Consider the following 18,950-nt stretch of genomic DNA (forward strand, 5'->3'; position numbering starts at 1 on the left):
ATCATGCTTGGTTTTTTTTATTTTGTTTCATCAGGCGATGAAAGGAGACAGAGACCCACATTGGAGGACCGGACAGAAATCTCAAGGTCCAAATCAGGAGCAGAAGGAGGGAGAGCACGAGCAAGGAACTCAGGACCGCGAGGGGTACACCCACACACTGAGACAATGGGAATGATCTTTCGGGAATTCACCAAGACCAGCTAGTCTGGGTCTGAAAAAGCATGGGATAAAACCGGACTTGCATAGCGGACAATGAGGACTACTGAGAACTCAAGAACAATGGCAATGGACTTTTGATCCTACTGCATGTACTGGCTTTGGGGGAGCCTAGGCAGTTCCGATGCTCAACTTACTAAACCTGGATGGAGGTGGGTGGTCCTTGGACTTCCCACAGGTCAGGGAACCCTGATTGCTCTTCAAGCTGATGAGGGAGAGGGACTTGATCGGGGGAGGGGGAGGGAAATGGGAGGCGGTGACGGGGAGGAGGCAGAAATCCTTAATAAATAAATAAATTTAAAAAAAAGAATAACTATATTCTAAAAAAAAAGACTTATTTTTAGTATATACACAATGGGGATTATGCACATATGTTCGGGTACCCAAGAGGCCAGAGGTATTAGTATTCCCTTGATACCGGAACTATATGGGATTGTGAATCACTTGACATGGGTGCTGGGAACCAAACTCTGGTCCTCTGGAAAAGTAGACAGGGCTCTTAATCACGAAGACCAGGTCCCTGTGCTTGTGAGACAATCATTTAACCTGCTGAACTGTTTCCCCGGCCCTTGGGGTCACTCTGTAAAGCTGTTAGAATGAGGAACACATCTATTTTAATAATTCTCGTAGCGACAGCCATTTCTGGAGCTGCCAGTCAGGATGAGTATCTTGACTTTCTTTTGTGCATACTTTGGCTGTGGCCTGTGATCTTTGCAGGTCAATTTAAAATTTATATGCACCAACTCACTATTTACTCTCTTTGTGAGTACAGTGGATGTTCAGACTGGTCAAACAGTGAGCCAACAAATGAAAGTTTATGTTATTATTTCTCTTTAAACACACGGCACAATCAGAAGTTGTATAGTAGATTTTATAACTATGCTGTTTAAATTCAATTTAATTTATGTGTGTGGATGATTTTCCTGCCTGTATCTCTGTGCAGTGCGTGGATATCTGGTGCCTGTGGACACGAGAGGAAGAACTGAATCCTCTGGAACAGGAGTTACTGACAATAGTGAGCCACTGTATGGGTGTTGGGAATTGAACCCAGGTCCTTTGCACAAGCAGCAACTGCTCTTAACCACTGAGCCCTCTCTCTAGCCCTCAATTATGCTATTTTTAAAAGGAGGTTCTAGGATCCCAATGTGACTGCAGTAAGTAGCAAACGCTTGCTTTTCTCTTCTAAAGTAATATGCATGTGTATATGAATGCATGTATGTGGCGTAAGGTATATGTGTGTATGGTGTATTATAGGTGTGTGGTATATGGTGTGTGTGTGTGATTTATGGTGTATGGGTGTATGGTGGATATGCACTGTGTGTGCAGGCCAGAGGATGTCAGGTATACGGCTCTATAACTCTCCACTTTATTTCTTTGAGAAGGGGTTTTCTTACTGAGCCTGGAACTAGGCAGCAGGCCCCAGAGAACCTCCTAACTCCTTCCCCTATAGCTGTTTCAGGAACGTGCATACTCAAACCAGGCTTTTAATGTGAGTGTTGGAATTTGAGCTCAGGTCCCGTTGAGCCATTTCCCCAGCCCCCATAGGTTTTGTTTGTTTGTTTTTTGTTTTCTTTTCTTTTTCAAGACAGGGTTTTCCTGTATAACAGCCCTAGCTGTCCTGGAACTTGCTTTGTAGACCAGGCTGGCCTCAAACTCATAGAGATCCACCTGCCTCTGCCTCCCGAGTGCTGGGATTAAAGGCCTATGCAACCATGCTCGGCTATATAGTACTTAAAATGCAGGTTTAACGTTCACACTGACTTGCAAATGTTGGGTGGAATTCTGCATTTTATAGTTCATCAACTACTGTGTTGTAGATACTGGTGAGGACAGACGGACATGGTCCCTGACTTTCCAATGTAGCTAAGAAGGCAGAAATACCAAGAGTCATGTGTGGTTCATGAAGTTGGTGTAGTTGTTAATTTCATATGTTCTATAAACACATTTATACCCAGGTTGGATCATACCCCTCTGCTCTCACTTTGAAAATAACCACTTTTAGGGTAATAGCTTTTTCTTTCTTTTTAAAACTATGTACACAAACATCCGTAAGAAATAAATAGCGTTGTTTTGAAAATTTCACATATAAGTGGTATTCTTAGAGTCTCCCCCTGCAATTTGTGTTGTCATCATCATTTTGGTTTTAAGGTTGACGTATCTGAAGATGGTGTTTTCAATTGTTCTATTGCACCTCACTTATAATTATGCATTATTCATCTAGTCCCCAAGGGTGGGGCATTTAGGTTGCTCTCGACTCTCAACTATTAATAGGATACAGAGAGTATACCTGAAAACGTACTTACTATTTTCTACATCTTTAACTCGCCCTTTGAACTCCTGCTGTCATGATACCTGTCCATGGAAGCCTCCTCTGAATTCTCCTTGATCCCCAGAGTGGATGAGTCCAGTGTCCCAAGCACTTTGCTACAAGAAGTTCACTAAACGAACTAAAGACGGATAGATGGATAGGTGGATGGGCGGACAGACTGATGGAGGAACGAACCAGACTGAGCATCTCCAGGAATGTCCTCTAAAGTGAACTTTGGCGCCTTTGCCCCCTGCCCTCCTTTGACAGCCCTGTCTCTGCTCTTCCTCATTCCTGTAACCAGACAAGAAGGGTGTAGGTGTGTGGAGCATGAAGTCTGCCTCTCCCTACAAGTTCAGGATCCCGGCAAACATCAACATTTGATGTTGGGCGCTTCAACCACCCCTTTCCTCGAGCTCAGCGGGCCGGGCCGGGAGTACCGGCTGCCGAGTGCTGCTCGCACAGATCCCTCCGCGAGCAGCCGGCCGGCGCTTCTTTCTGCGGGAAACCCCTGGGCGCGCGGCCGTGGCGGCGGCGGCGACGGGGGCGGAGCCTCGCGGTGGGAGGAGGCCGAGGCGGAAGGACACGCGAGCCGCCCAGCCGCCCGCGCAGCCAGAAACTTTCAGCCAAACTTCGGGCGGCGGCCTGGCTGCGCGGAGTGCAGGGGCGGCGCAGCGGGAGCTCGGGGACTTGGCGAGCCGCGGGGGCAGGGTAGCGCACGCGAGAGCGGGACTCCTGGTCGGGACCCGCTCCCCATGCGGATCTGCGCGGGCGGCGGCCACGAAGATGCCCTCTCTGCGTCCCGTCGCGTTGCGGGCGCTGCTGTGGCTCTGGCTGTGCGGCGCGGGCCCCGCGCGCGGTGAGTACCGGGCGCCCGGGACACCATCCCTCTGCCTTCGCGCTCCACGGGCTGAGCCTTCTAAGCTGCCTCGTCCGGGCCTCGAATCTCGGCGTCGCGTAGCGTCTCCGGTTCCGCGTTTGCGGGGTCCCGGGCGAGCAGCGAGCGGGCCGAGGTGCGAGTGTGGCCGGGAGGGCGGCAGGGGCTTGCGGCGCGCCCGGCTTTTGACACCCGGATCGGTCCGTCTGTCCCGAGGAGGAGTTGGGCGTGGGGGAGCTCCGGTCTTGGAGAGGTGGAGGCAGCAGTGGGGGAACTGGTGTGGCAGCGTGCTGAGCCACATGATTGAAAATCTCAACTGCTGTTATTCTTTCCGAGGCGCGGAGCTCTTGCTGCGGTTCCAGTGTGCGCCCAGCCCCAGGAATGTGGTGTGACAATCCCCAACTCCTCCAACCTGGCAGCAGCTTGTTGCTCTTTTGGCACCGTTGGGGGTAGGGCAGGGGCAGGCGAGGAAAAGTGGAGACGTTGATCCAAAGAGCTTAAAGACTGGTTATAGTTGGCTATCCCATGCAGCCCCTCTAACACGGTGGGAGCCAGGAAAGGAAATCGAATCATACTTTACCCACCCCACCCACATCTTGAGATTTTACATTTCTTTGGAATGTTGTATGGAAAGAACTTGGGCTTTGGAGCCCAGCTCTGTAATTCTGGATTCAAATGTGCTGAATTAACTCACCAATAAAATGGGGATGAAATTACCCAGCTAATAGGATTAATTAAAAGAATGTATATTAAACCTGTAGCACTTAAAAGATGTTCAGAAAGCCCTTTCGGGGCAGCGTGCTAGTCTTTCTGAATGAAGTCTGCGCTTCTAGTACGTTTGCTGAACTGGAAGGGCCCGCTTTGCTCAAGAAGAGTTAACTTTTACCGAAAAAAAAAAAAAACCAACCAAAAAAACAAAAAACCCTAGTACATCTTTTCAGAGAAAGGGCGAGTTTCAGAAAAATACGGTCTTTGTTCATTGTAACAGGCAGCTGACATGGCAATCGCAGATGTTTTGAGCAGGACTTGATTATTTATCACCTGCAAACAGTGCTGGGTTGTTCAGCACCAACCAGATACTGTTTGGGAAGTTCAAATGTCTTCTATTGCTGGCTCCAGAGGTTTTCAGAAGCCGCCCAGGAGGCTGTGTAAGGATGAACAGTTTCTGAGACTTTGGCTGGCTCCATCTCAGTGGTGGCATTTTTGCTTTGCCCTTTTCTTTGAGTGACGCTGTTGGAACCCTGAGTGTGGATTTAGGGCACAGAGGTGTCTAACTAGTGTGATTTTTCTCAGGGTTATAATCCTCGGTGCACTATGACTTGTTTTACTTAGTAAATAATTGAGTGTTTGTGATCTCTGTCTCTTCCCTTATGAAACAGGATTAAAAGCATAACTTTTTTTTCTATAGAGTATTGCAGGGACTAATAAATAGGACTGTAAGGTGGTCTGCAAACCTAAGTGCCGGGATCAATGGCAGGGATGGGATGATGCCGGGATGTGGGCTTCCCTGCCTTGTTGAACCCCGGCACATTGAACTGATGTCCCCTCCTTCTGCTCCTGTGAGCCACTGATATGACTATCACTTAGTGGGGGTCAAGTTGAGTGTCAGTCCAGTTGGTTCAAATGATAGGGTTTAGGTATTTGGGATTTTAGGTGTTCTTTAGATGCTGAAACTATTGTCATAGAAGAGATTAAAGGGCCCATTGTTGGTGCAGATCTTAAATCTTCCCAGAGTCTAGCAGTGAGTCTTCCTGATCTATTATGGTCTGTTTTGCCAAAGTACCAATTATAACTCTCGCTCCCTAACTTTTGAGTGTTCCCATGTTTGGCTTGTGGCCAGTCGTTAATTTAATCACCACTGGTTCCTGTGGCAAGGAACTGTCAACCCATCTGTCTGATTGTCTGGACAGCTAGCTGTCCTGGACCACCTGGTTTTCTTTCTGCTCTTCAGTGGGAGTGACTCCCGGTTCTGCTGTCACCTGGACATGTTCTCAGTTGACTCCCTACCACGAGAGAGCAAGGTTTTTCCTAAAAGGCAGAGGTGAAATTTACCCCGTTAACTGTTTCCTATCTTTTTCTTGTGGGGGGAGGGGAGATGGATTGGTTGCAGGATCTCTTGTTTTGTGATGTTCAAAAAAATATTTACCAGTATTTTGCTGGCATCCTTTTTCCGCCTTCTCTGTGGATTTGTTCTTTCTCAGAGAAGCAGCCTGGGCTCACCTGGGTTGTCACTGGTCTCGGGACTTTTAAAGAATGTCTAAACACAGTGGGATATGCTTGGATGCTTGAGAGCAGCCTTACAATACATTTTAAAAATATCATACCCACAGAGATTTTATTTTGCCCACAGAATTTGCATTGCTCTGGTTCCCACTCTCTGCCATTCCCGATGACCCTCCTCCCTGCCCCTTCCATTGTGGTGGAACAGAGCCCCTTGTCCTGGCTCTAACAGACCCACTGGAGTGGTTTTTACACTCAGCACCCTGGGATTCTGACACAGTAGGCCTGAGAATCTGTTAAAAAAAAAAGAAAAAGTCCAAAGCCACAGAGAAACCCTGTCTCGAAAAACCAAAAAAAAAAAAAAAAAAAAAAAGAAAAGAAAAAGAAAGAAAGAAAAAGGTTTACAGTTGATTCTGGCATAGTGACCCAGTGAGGCAATCACCGATTAATTTTGCTTTATCTGCCTTCAGGATGTATATGGGATCTTGCCTTTTAGATTTTAATAATTTCCACATTGAACATAGCTTTAGCCAGCCATTCCAGAGATTAACCCTTCTGACTCTCGAGGAATTCAGAAATTGCTAACGCGAAAGCTGTAGACTATAATTCGTTCCTTCTTGGGCACAACTACCATCTTAAAAAGACGTCACGTGTTTGGATGCTGTCACACCCTGTCCCCCTTTCTGCCACAAATTCTTCTTAACATATCATACACCATATCATTTTTGAATTCTTTATAGATTTTTTTCCAGAAAATAATGCCCCCTCTAAGGCACAACTTGGATGAGAATGTATTATGATGTATTTGCAATCCATATGTGATTGTTTCCTTTCTTGTCAGCTCTTTCTGGATGTCTCAAATTAATCTGTTCCCTCTCCTGAACTTTCTGGATTCTCTTGCTCCTGTCTTCTCTTTTTTTCCAAACTACTTGAAACCAAAAGGTCCCCCATCTTTCACTTTCCGGCTGCACCAGTCCACCGTATGTGTCTGTTTTAGTCAGGCCACTAAACTGGGAGCCAGGAGACCAGAAGGCTCCTCCAGGCCTGTTATTAATTGATTTGGTGACCTTGCAGGGGAGCCCGTGTTTTGGTCATCCTCTTTCTCATGGACTTTGTCACTGATCACAGGGCTGGTTACAGAGCTGTGACTATGGTTCCTTCAGGGCTTTAGGTCTAGGGCCTTGCTCATCCTTCAGGTTTATGGCCTTGTTCATCCTCCATTCTGCTTCCATCTCCTGCTTCATGAACTTTTACACACAGAAACACACCCCGAGCACTTGTTTTAAGTGTGTGCTCGAGGGATAGAATTGTATGTACCTTTGCATTTTGTATGTGTTCTAATGTCCACACCCCTGTCCTCTATGTCCCCATGTCACCTGTCATGGTGCTTTGGCATCTCATTGGCAGCCAGTAAAGACTTGCTCATTTGAGCAAATAACTTTCAGTCTCTTTTTATTGTCAACCACTGCAATTCCCCTGGATGACTTTTAAGTGGCATTTGCAAGAGTCATTGGTTACCTTACATCTGGGGAAAAACACCAAAGTTTTCACTTTCCCAGATGTTTTATTTGGCTTGCCATTTTGACTGACTCTCTCTCTGTCTCTGTCTCTGTCTCTGTCTCTCTCTCTCTCTCTCTCTCTCTCTCTCTCTCTCTCTCTCTCTCTGTGTGTGTGTGTGTGGGTGTTTCATCCTAAACTTGATATTGCAATTCTGTACCATTCTGATAACATTATACTTTCAGTGGTACACACACACACACTTATGGAATGTCACTACCAAATCAAACCAATAATTACAACAAAATAACCCACCTTCCAAGAATAAAGATAATGAATGAGGATTTTAGACAAGCACATATGATTGGTCTCTGACACAGATCCTGCTCCTTAAGGAGGAGATGCTCTGCCACACACAACCCTGTTCTGCCCTAGGAGACATTCACAGCGTGTGCCCAGCGTGCAGAGGCACCTGAGCAGAATCTGGTCTTGGTTGAGCACTTGTGACTTGCTCAGCTTCTCTGGGGCTTTTGTGGGAGAGCAGCTGGTGAGTCCGGTGTCGTCATGCCTTCTCCCCTGAAGACTGAGCATCACTTGAAAGACCTATACTACCTCCTGCCTTTTGACACAGGGCTGGCTTTGAACTCTTGGTCATCCTGTGTCGGCCTCGGGAGTGCTGGGTTACAGTGTGCACCATCACCCCATACCTGGCTTTGTGCTAACGCCTGTTTTTACTTAAGGGGTGGGTCCAGTTTTCCTCTTTGTTGTACGTGCTGATGGGGACTTTAAAGCTCTCCACGCTCTGTTTATCCCCTGCTGGATCTGATCTCTTGTGACTTCCTGGCAAGGCGCAGCTCCCTTGTGTCTATGTCAAGAGGCAGGGCGGTCATCCTCTGACCTCTCATTCCTATCCCACAGGTTGCTGCCCTTTTTTGATCTCCGCTCAGTATTATCATCTCTGTAATTTATCCCTCACAGTCCAGAGCTTTGTGTGTGTGACGGAGGTATAAAGGGTGGCTATGTACCCTTCCCTGAAGTGACACCCGCTTGTCCATAAAAGGAGTGGAACCTGTGAAGAACATTAAGTATGGTCTGTGCAGGACAGCCATTCAGGTGGACTGCCTTAGCCCTATGTGTTCTACCCCCTTCCCAGTAGGTCCTTGGTGGAGGAAAGAATTTGTCCAGCAGTTTCTCTGGCTTCTTATGAAACCAGCAAATAACCATGGTTGTCTTGAGTAGTCTGACTCCGTGGGTCTACAGTTATGTCTGGGAATGTGTATATACAAGTAATTGCCAAGTTAGGGGCCAGGAGATGGCTCAGCGGGCAGAGCGTCTGCTGTACGCGCGGGAGGACCCATGTTTGAATCCCCAGCCCTCACGTAGTAAGCAGCTGTGGTGATGTATATTTGCAGTTCAGAGCTGGGGGCAGAGACAGGAACATCCTGGGGGCTGGCCAGCCAATCGGTCCAGCTGAAACAGTGAACTCTAGGTTTAGTGAGAGCTACTTTCTCAAAGAGTAAGGTAGATGGGGCTGCAGAGATGGATTGGAGTTGAGGGTGCTCGCCGCTCTTCCAAAGGACGCAAGTTCGGTTCCCAGCACCTGTCATGACTGTCTGTCACTTCAGCTCCAGGGGGACCTGACACCCTTTGCCATGGGCAGGGACACACACATGACATGTAGTCATACAAACATAACACATGAACATGTCCATATCTTCCTCAGTGATAGCTTCAAAGGGAGGGTACCCCTGTGCTTTCACCATAAGACTAATAAAGTTGCCTGCTTTCTTCTTTTTAAAGCCAATCCGTGAAGTATCATATGTCTTCAGACTGATGCATGTGTAATGTATGTCTTTGGTGGCAGTTTCCCTCCCTCCCATCAGTGTTCCTTGGGTACCAGAATGCACAGAGCTTTCTCAGTCAGTACAGTCTTTAGCCCAGCGTGTGATTGATGCTTCCTTGGAGGCTCTCTGTTCTGTTAACCTGTGAACACGTAGCTGGTGGCAGCAATTTCCCTGAGTGCATCAGCACAGAGTGCGACAAAGACACTCATTTCAGGACACCCTGATTTTTTTTTTTTTTTGAGAAAGGGTCTTATTCTGTAGCCCCGATCGGCCTGGAACTCACTGTGTATTCCAGGCTGACCTTGAACTTACAGTTCCTTGGGCTTAGTTTCCCAAGTGTGGGAGTTAGAGGAACAAGCCACCATCCTGTTGGAAGTACTGATCTGGGGCAAGTTGGGATATGCTAACACATGAGCGAGGAAGGAAATAACAGAAGAAGCAAAGGCCCTGGACAGAGCGCTCTGCAGGAGGGGCCCAGGATTGTTCTCGTCCCATGGCACTTCATGCCACCGCCTTCAATGGAAAGAAGGAAGTGACTTTAGCAGTAGAAGGTTGCCTTTGGGCTCCTATAGGTCAGGCTGCACAGCGTTTCCCAGGCAGTGGCAGGTTTGCTCTGTCCCCCTCCTACTTTTTTGAAGGCATTGTTACCTATATGGCGCTTAACAATGTGGCCTTCAGAGGAAGAGTGGAGAAACAGGGGTTTTGAGAGCTACAGTGGGTAAAGCAGTGAGGGTGTCCATTTTTATTATTGCGTTTGGCCACTGTATTCAAAGAACTCAGAGTTACTGCTCAGTTGCCAACAGCCTGTGGAAGGAGCTGACTTGGAGACCAGAAACTTCCCTAGGAAGACCTTTGGGGAATTGGGCTTCAGTGACCTGGAAGAGGGACCCAGGCCCTCAACATCTGGCTGGAAGACTAAAGGCATCAGTTCAACCATTGTAATTGGCCTGCGGTTCAAGGGGGCCAGGACATTTGTATAAAGCCCTGATGACTGTGGGTGCTAAGATCGGTGCTATGTTAGGGATTTGGGTATGTTGTCAGGCTTAATTTGTGTTTCCCTTGACGTCCTGAAGCAAGCAGTGCGGGAAAGTTGGTCTTCAGGTATGTGGGAATGGCCTCCAAAGTGGAGGTTAGGATCGCGCCCCCAGGACTGATCCTATCACGGGGATGAGATAAATGGGTACATGATGGTAGTGTGAAAGCCGTGTAGCTGTTTATCTGCCCTCTCTGAAAGCAGTTTTCTGCAGTCTGGGTGACTAAGAGCAGTGGGGTCCGGATACTAAACTAGAGAACAGCAGCCCCAGCTCCCCGCACTCCCCAGCTTCTGCACTGTCTGCTGTTTTCCTTTCTCTGTTGTAACATGGGGGAAAAACTTGGGGAGAAGACAAAGACCCCCTTGTCTGGTGGGGGGTGTGGCTGAAGTTGGTGCACGTTGTGGTGGCTGCTAGTGGGTTTGTGGTGACAAAGCACTATGTCCTCAGCCTTGCAGGGCAGGCTCGCTACAGGACACGTCAGGGCGGAAACTGTCTTCCTTGGAAGATCCAGTTCTCAGTGGCAGTGACTGAAAGAGTTTCCCATCACAGGCGCGGGGAGTGTGTGGTGTGGACACACCCTGAGTCGCCGCTGCAGGTGGCACTGATTAATTACGCTGACATAGCCCTCACCCTGTTTTACTTGTCTTGGCAGAACCCTGATCTTCCAGCTCCGCAAACACTTATGTGGTATCAGGGGAGGTTGAACAAGGTCTTGGAAGTTGCAGGTGGTCGGTTGTTTCACTGGCCTCCGGCACTATCGACCTTGACTAGGTGGATGTGTTTGGATTTTCAGCCAGGCACGAAGGACCTGGGCCCATCTTCCAGTGGACTGAAGCCCAGTTCCCTGGAGGCCCGCTTAGAGAGGTTTCTGGTCTCAAAGTCAGTTCCTTCTACAGGTTGTTGGCAATGAGTAGTAACTCTGAGTTCTTTGACTATATCGGACAAACATCATGCCAGGATGGACTCATTGCCACACAAAGACAGGTTGGGTGTGTGGTGTTGCCGAACCTGTTTCTGGGGTAAGAGTAACTCTCCCACTCATAGGCATGTTTATTCATATGAAGAAAGTATGTGTGTTTTGTGAGGCAAGGAAAACATGATGAGAATATTTTGATTGGAGTCAGATATTGTCTCCTTAATGATATGTCTTCATTTAACAAATAGCACCCCCTTTAAATACAGTTTTGCTTGCCAGATAAGGTGTTGGACACACAGCTGCGGTTGTCTTCTAAAGTGTAGGGCCTTTTTCGGAGGCAGGTGTATTTTTAAATTGTGTGGTTTGCTTCCTTTTCATTTTGTGTTCTCCTCCCCCTCTCCTTTCTCTCTGTGAGAAGATTCTGGGTAGCATTTAGGTCACAAACATTTCCAGCCGTCTTCCTAGCAGGAGAACCCTTGTTTGTCAATAGACTTGGTGTCCTGGTATTGAGTGTTCTCTTCTGTTGATGGTGTTGACGGGTCAGCTCCTCTGAGGTGACCGTGCTTCAGGGAGCCTTGGGTTTTTCTCTGCTTTCAGATACATTTGTTTGGAAAATACCAAGTCTCATTGAAGTTTCAAGACACGCTTTCTTGCTTATTAATTTTTACTTGTTTTTCTTTGCAGTGAACATGGCTGTTCTTTTGCTAGCTCTTTTAAGTGGGACACATGAAAGAGATTGACTTTCTTGTAAGAGTTAAAACATTTCCAAATCTTTATGAGGATTTAAGGAAAGAGACCATATCCTGTGCTCAGTCCAAGTTTTGGTCATGAAGTTACTATTTAAAGCAAGTGCCAATTGAATATACTTGTGCTAATAAATCCTAGCCCTCTAGAGGCTGAGGCAGAAGCGTTGCCATGTGAACAGTGTATCACCAGTCACATAGGAAGACCGTCTCACTCCCTGTCCTCCCCCAATAAAGCAAGTAACCACTTAAAGTCCTTCCTTGTGACACACTTCCTAACTAGTAAGGAAAATGGTTGTAACTAAAAACAAACATTGTAACAGTTTCATTCAGGTAGGTTTACATAGCAACAGAATTATTCCTTATGTTTACACATAATTAACTCATATTTATACTATGTTGATTTCCCTTGGCACCTTTACAAGATTTTGTGTGTATATGTGATTTTAAAAGTAGTTACATTGAGAACTCTTTAGGTATGTTTGAGCAATCAGGAAAATACCGTCATCACATACTGTTACTGTGTTGGCATGCATACCTAATACATGTATTTTGTTACCCTTAGATTTCAGAAGCTATGATACATTTGAAAGTTACTAGACTTTATATTTTAAAAGTTATATACATTCACTATAAAAGCAGTTTCCTGTTCAAAGTGTTTTCACAAATTTGATTCTAATGGTTAAATAATAGGTTCATATGTTTTGACCTTTCTCCTTTGCTGGCAAATTTGGCTGGATCCACCCTCTCCCATCTCATCCCATGTACAGGTAAAGATCATCTGCACGCAGCAGGCAGCTTTGCTCTTTGGGATTCCAGCGATTCTATATCTAAGAAAGTGCTATCTAAAATGTAAGGGGAAGGATCTTTAAAAATTAGGAACACATGAGAAAATGAACATCTTTAGTAATGCTACCATTCTAAGCCTAACTGTGGTTAACATTTGATGACTCACAGATACTTTTCTCATTTTCAGTGTCTATTATAAAACTCTTAATTGCAGTTTTAACATGCATATAGTTTTATCATAGCCTGTACCGATAAAATTAATGTGAACATTTCCCCATGTTTGTAAATGTTCTTTAAGAAAATGGTTTCAAAGGCTACATACTGTACTGTCATAAGGGTCTACTATTCTTTATTCTTGTGAAAATCCATCGTTAGTTTCCAGGTACAGGTATCATAGTTATCAAGAGTGTGTAATGAACATTCTTTTGGGGACTGGGAATAAGTCAGGGATTGAGAGCACTGGATGCTTTCCCAGAATTCGTGGGTCCGATTCCCAGCAACCACATCAAATAGCTCTCAACCAACTATAGCCCTAGTTCTAAGGGCTTCAATACCTTCCTCTGACCCCTGTGGGCCCTGCACATACACACTGTATAGATATACATGGAGGTACAATACCCATACACATAAGCAAATCGTAAAAAAAAAAACCAAAACAGTTATTTATTTTTACTGAGATCTAGAAGATTTTAAGACACGCTGCTGTATTTTCATAGAGTTTGACTTAGTTATACTTTTCTTAGCTGAATATGAGGCTGCCAGTGTTCCCAGTCATTGCCAACACTAGGTTTCACTTAAATAATTCTTTATTACCTGGTAATGGTGAATGCTCCCTTATTTCTTGTTGTGAATAGTGGAGTTTCAAACAGCATCTTAGTGAACACTTATAGTGCTTTTTCTTCCTTTCTTTGTATTTGTTTGTTTATGAATGTTTCCCATATATCTGATCGGAAAAGCTCTTTACGTATTAAGGGTGTTGGCCCTTCAGCTGCTTTAAAAATGTTAACAGTGTACCTAGCAATGCTCAGCTCATAAGGGCTGGGGCTGCAGTGTGGAACACACTCTTAGCATGCTCGAGGCCCTGGCTTTCATGTCCCGCACCAAAGCGAGTCAACCAAACCCAAACCCAAAATGACCCAACTAAGTAGCAAAACAAGCAATCAAGAAAAGTATACAGTATCACATTTGGAATAAGTAACTGTCCTTTGGTAAGTTAGTTGTTTTTTGTCTTCAGAATTTTAAAGGTCTTGGTCAAGCTTCTTACTGTGTAGCCCTGGCTGGCCTGGAATTCAGAGATCCTCTTGCCTCTTCTGGGATTAAAAGTGTGTGCGTGGCCTTGGCCAAGTTTTGAAATATGTATTTTCTATAGCTACTTTTTTATTTTTTGGTTTTTCAAGACAGGGTGTCTCTGTATAACAGCTCTGGCTGTCCTGGAACTCGCTCTGTAGACCAGGCTGGCCTCAACTCGCAGAGATCCGCCTACCCTCTGCCTGCTGGGACTGAAGGCCTCTGCCACCACACCTGGCTTCTATAGCTACTTTAAAGTTCATTTTTATTTGTGATGTTGTTTAATTCTGATTATTGAGACAGTCTCATGCAGCCAGGCTGGCCTCAAACTCACTAGGTAGCTGAGGCTAGCTTTGAACTCTTGATCCTCCTGCCACCATTTTCTTAGAGGTGGGGTTATAAGCATGCACTACCTGGTTGGTATTTTAAATTCGGATCTGAGTTTATATAACAACATGTTGTTAATTATATGCACCAAGGAAACATACATTTACTGTAATGTGGGATTAAACAAAAAACGATCTTGGAGGCAAATGTTATGTTCCCATACTACTGTCCTGTCTTTCCAACTCTCCAACAATTTGAAGCATATAACACTTTGAAAGGCCTAGAGCTAGCATCATGTCTGCCACTCACTGCTAATTCTGATACTTTGACCTAACTGGTAAGCCTGGACAGTGGTCAGGGCAGTCAGTTCAGCCAGACAACAGGATGACTAAGATTCCCTCCCCTCCACCCTCACCAAATTGATTAGTTGTGGGACGGAATTGACTGAAGCAACCTGTTGTTTTGGCTCCCCGTGGACACCACCTGTTTCTTCCAGTCCTCCTGCCAGCCTCCCGCTGCCCTGGTGCAGAGCCGTGTGCACAGCGGGTAAGCGGTCAGTGTTGTTGCTGAAGAATGTTGCAATAAAGAGGAGTAGATTGCTTTTTGCAAGCTTGTGTGTTCTCGAGACACCCCACTGCTTTTGACATGGAGTGCTGCAGTTGAACAGCTCTGTGCTGAAGCCTGGCAGGTCTCAAGTGCTTGCTTCAGAGCAATTCCAGGCCGTATGAATGCTTAAGTGTCACTGGAATTTAATTACCATATTTAGCATGAGGAGACCTGGGGAATGAGGACATTTCTGACCAACCGAAGAAGGAAACTGAAGGACTGCAACATTTTTCTTTCTTTTCTTTTCCTTTTTTTCTTTTTAATGAGATGGTTAGGAGAAGGCGGCCAGGCTGGGACTCTAATTTGTGACAACTGGTCTTTGTTTTTGTGCCCTTCCACATAATTGATTTATGGACGGGCAAAGAGATTTCATAGTGAAATTCTTTCTCACCCTGAAGTTCAGTCTGTCTTTGGGAAGAAGTAGAGAATTATCAGACTTGATTCCTCCCTGAAAGGCTCAGCCAGCAGGTGAGGCCGTGGACCGAACAGCCTGGTGAATATGTGTTCCCACCTTTCTCCTTTAAGACGTGCTAGTTTTCAGCTTTGTCCTGGCCTGGATTTATTTTGGCCTAGCCCTTGTCTCCACCCTGTGTTTGGAACCGGCAGCCTTCCCGCTGCGGCTTCACATTACCCTGCCTCAGTTTTTCCGTTTAAAACATGAGCTAGTGATGGGATGACCAGCAAATATAATTGACATAAACATTATTGTTATAAAGGAAAACAACCTCCAATATCAATACAGCCCCATGTAGTTCAAAGGAGGTCTCACGGCGGTTGCTTCTTTAATCCCCACAAAACTTTGCTGGAGCTGAGCCTCCCAGGGGTCAGGTGCTTGCCCCGGTCCTGCTGAGTGCTCCTTGATGATGGAGAGAGGGCAGGCACTGAAACTCATGTCTTGATTGCTTTATTAATGTTAGTAATCTTTCTGAAAAAACGTTCCTCAAGCTGTTCCTGTGTAAGCATCGTCCCTCATTGCGCTCAAATGGCTGTCCTCTGGATGGACAGTATTTACTTGCGTCATGGGGTAAGGTGTTTGGAGCTCGGGATGCTATTGAGAGCCAGAGTCAGTGAGGCATCAGGCTGCCTCCGAAGCCCCATCAGGGTGGCCTTTGTGGCCACTGTTCTCTATGCACACTTCATAGCTTCCAGAGAAGACAGAAGGATGGATGGGGAAACTGAGGCTCAGGGTGCTGCAGTTAGTAATTGACTTAGTTTCTATTCAGAAATAGGTCTGATCCCAATATTCTTCCATGTTCAAAGACATTGCACACACGTTTTATGATACATTCATTACTAGAAATTAACTTACAAAATAACTTTTTTTTTGAAGAGCCAGTCGGGAACCTGATGTGTCTTCTGTTCAGTAAGAATCGCATGGGTGTGAGCTGGCAGTTGCAGCTGTGGCTCTGGCCTCTTCTAGGCTGCCTCCACCACCAGGACAAGCAAATAGGATTCAGGGAGATTGGCAGGAGTTTCCATTAGGCCCATGTGGGCCTCAGCCCTGAGCTCTCTGGAGGGCCGGTCTTAGAAGCGCCCAGATTCTGGCTCTCCTTGAGAGATTCCTGTGTGTGTAGAGCCTTTGATAGGAAGTTGGCAGCTTTGTGGGGAGAAGGTGGGGATACTGACGAGTGGGGTTCCCGCCTGCTAGCTCCTGTCTTTGCACAGGTTTTCTTAAGTTCTTTGTGCCTTAGTCTTTTGTCTGCAGTGAGGAGAGTAGCAGTGCATGATGTGGGGTTTCTTGGGAGCATTTAATAAGCCTGTATTAGATTCACAGGTCAGCGTCTGGAACAAAGTGAGTGTGGTAAGGGCTTGGCAGCGCTGTTGCTGTAGGTCACAGCGTGGTCTGCCCGTGCACGGCTGTGGAATGGAATGCCCCGTCCATCTTCTGCAGTCAAGTGTGAAGGAGTGACTGTGGCCCTGGGTGGAGAACCAGGGCCTTCTTCAGCTTAGCAGGTCGGGGGCTGTCCCCTGACTTCCTCTGACTCGGGGACTGTGGAAAACAGCGCATTCAAGTCTGTTCCTTTCATGCTGTGTGATTCCAAATTGAGGGACGTTTTGTGTACTGCTTGGTAGGTAGTAAATGATTTTGCTGTTACTTTTTAACCAGGCATTGTGGTTGTATGTACTGTGTTTTTTTTCCCCCATGGCAAAGATCTGGGAATAGCTTTATGTTCAAAACTCTTTTTTACTTTTTTAAGTTTTATGTTTTATGGTTTTGTGTGTGTGTGTGTGTGTGTGTGTGTGTGTGTGTGTGTACATGCATGTGGGTGCCCTCAGGGGTCAGAAGAGGATGTCAGATCCCCTTGGAGTCACACATGGTAATGAGCTACCTGAAGTGCATGCTGGGAACCGAACCTGCTCCTCCTGAAAGAGCAGTAGGTGCTCTTAAGCACTGAGCCATCTCTCCAGCCCCAAGGTTCGTGCTTACTCTAGGTTCCTTTGACAGGACAGATGTTCCCGTGAGGAACATCACTAAGGCCAGGATGCTCAATCCATTATCTCTGTTAGACATTACAGAAGAATACAAATATCCCACATCTCTCATTGCAGCCTCAGAGGCCGCTAGAGACTTTGATATTTCAGGCTGGGGGCCACCTACCTACTCCACTCCTAGTTTAAAGATGGAGAAGCTACTAAAGCCTATAGAAGGAGAGTGGCTGCCGAAGGGATGGGAGGCAGGCCAGGGTCAGCCCCAGAACTCCTGCTCCTGCTCACTGCTCCTCACAGATGTGTCACTGTGTTCTGAAGGTTAATTTCAGAGCCAGCAGCAGTGAAGGAATACAATGGGTGTGGGGAGGGCAGAGGTGTAGCCATTTTGAAGCTGCCTCTAACATGGAGAATACACATCCCCAGGACCCCTGCTTGTCCCTTTGGACTTCATCATGGTTAGGATAACCCAGTGGGCCCTGGTATCACTGGTGGTGTGGAGTTGGGTCAGCCAGGACTGGGGAGCTGCTGCCTCAGATGTACTTAACATTTGTTTCCCATGACAGCTTGTTTGTCTCAAGTCTTGGCAGCCTTGGACAAATGGTTGTCAGGTTTTTTGTTTTGTTTTGTTTTAAGACAAAATTCCAAATTCTACTTGGCAGATTTTATAAGCCACCTTTTAGCTACCACTCCCTTCTGTTCCCTCTGTAATTATTTTTAAGAGTTTTGTTTTTCCATTGTGGGAGTACTGTAAAGGTTTCCTTTTGTAGTCTGAGGTATTTATAATTATTGGTAAGCACACAGCTGACAGAAAGTGCTAAGTGTGTTCTTGTTAACTCAGATATCTTAAAACTCTTAAAATAGGTTTCCTATAATTTAGATCTTTCTGAAAAACAGCTGAAGCTACTTATTAAGAAAGACTATACTAAGGGAAGGGGCATTTGGATGTAGCATAGGTACATACGGACATAAGGGAGGGGCATTTGGATGTAGCATAGGTACATACGGACATAAGGGAGGGGCAGTTGGATGGAGATAGGTACATGCGAACATAAGGGAGGGCATTTGGATGGAGATGGGCACATGCGAACATAAGGGAGGGCATTTGGATGGAGATAGGCACATGCGAATCCACTCTGGAGAAACTGCAGTGCCTGTGTGAAAGCTGCTCCAACTCTTGTCTCCTTGTTAATAAAGTAAACCAGACAAACAGAAACCTCCGTCCTCACAGAGCTTGTGTGACTTGCAGTAGCCTCCATGTACTGAGGGTTTATGAGGTGACGGATGCTTGGGAAGACCGTACTCATTTCTTTCAGTCCTGAGAGTAAACATTATGATTTCCTGTCACAGAAAGGCCAGGGAATGACCGTGCATGTGGCCCTCCTCGCCTGTGGGTCAGAGCAGCAACTGAGCCCGCTGGCCTGACTCCAGAGCTGACTTCCACCTCCAGGGCAGTCAGGGCTGATTCTGTATTCCCACTAATGACATAGCATAGCGTTGAGTTGTCACTTTATCCTTATTCGCAGTATCCTAACTCTGAATTAATATCTGTATAATATTATGGAAATTATGAAAACTACCCACTTCATTTGGAAGAATTCTAGTTCCCTCTAAAACTTTTTCTAACTAGGATGTATTTATATAGATAGACAAAAATGAAAAAAAAATTGTTTCTGGACCCCTTCCAAAGAAATCTTCAGAACCTAGATGCCCTTCAATGGAAGAATGGATGAAGAAAGTATGGAATATATACATATTAGAGTATTACTCAGCAATAAAAAACAAGGAATTCTTGAAGTTTGCGTACAAATGGATGGAAATAGAAAACACTATCCTGAGTGAGGTAACCCAGACCCAAAAAG

At 46.0% G+C, this 18,950-nt stretch overlaps 1 protein-coding gene across 1 annotated transcript in view; it reads left to right on the forward strand.

Moving 5' to 3' along the window:
- Positions 1–3,124: 3,124 nt before the first annotated feature.
- Notch2 (notch 2) overlaps positions 3,125–18,950 on the forward strand; it is a 140,441-nt gene continuing 124,615 nt past the window's right edge. The window contains exon 1 of the mRNA XM_013349913.2: positions 3,125–3,380. Coding sequence (XP_013205367.1) covers positions 3,308–3,380 — 73 coding nt within the window. The 5' untranslated portion in view covers positions 3,125–3,307. The remainder of the gene's footprint in view (positions 3,381–18,950) is intronic.

The sequence above is a fragment of the Microtus ochrogaster genome, chromosome 21 (assembly GCF_000317375.1).
Source record: "Microtus ochrogaster isolate Prairie Vole_2 chromosome 21, MicOch1.0, whole genome shotgun sequence".
NCBI lineage: Eukaryota > Metazoa > Chordata > Mammalia > Rodentia > Cricetidae > Microtus > Microtus ochrogaster.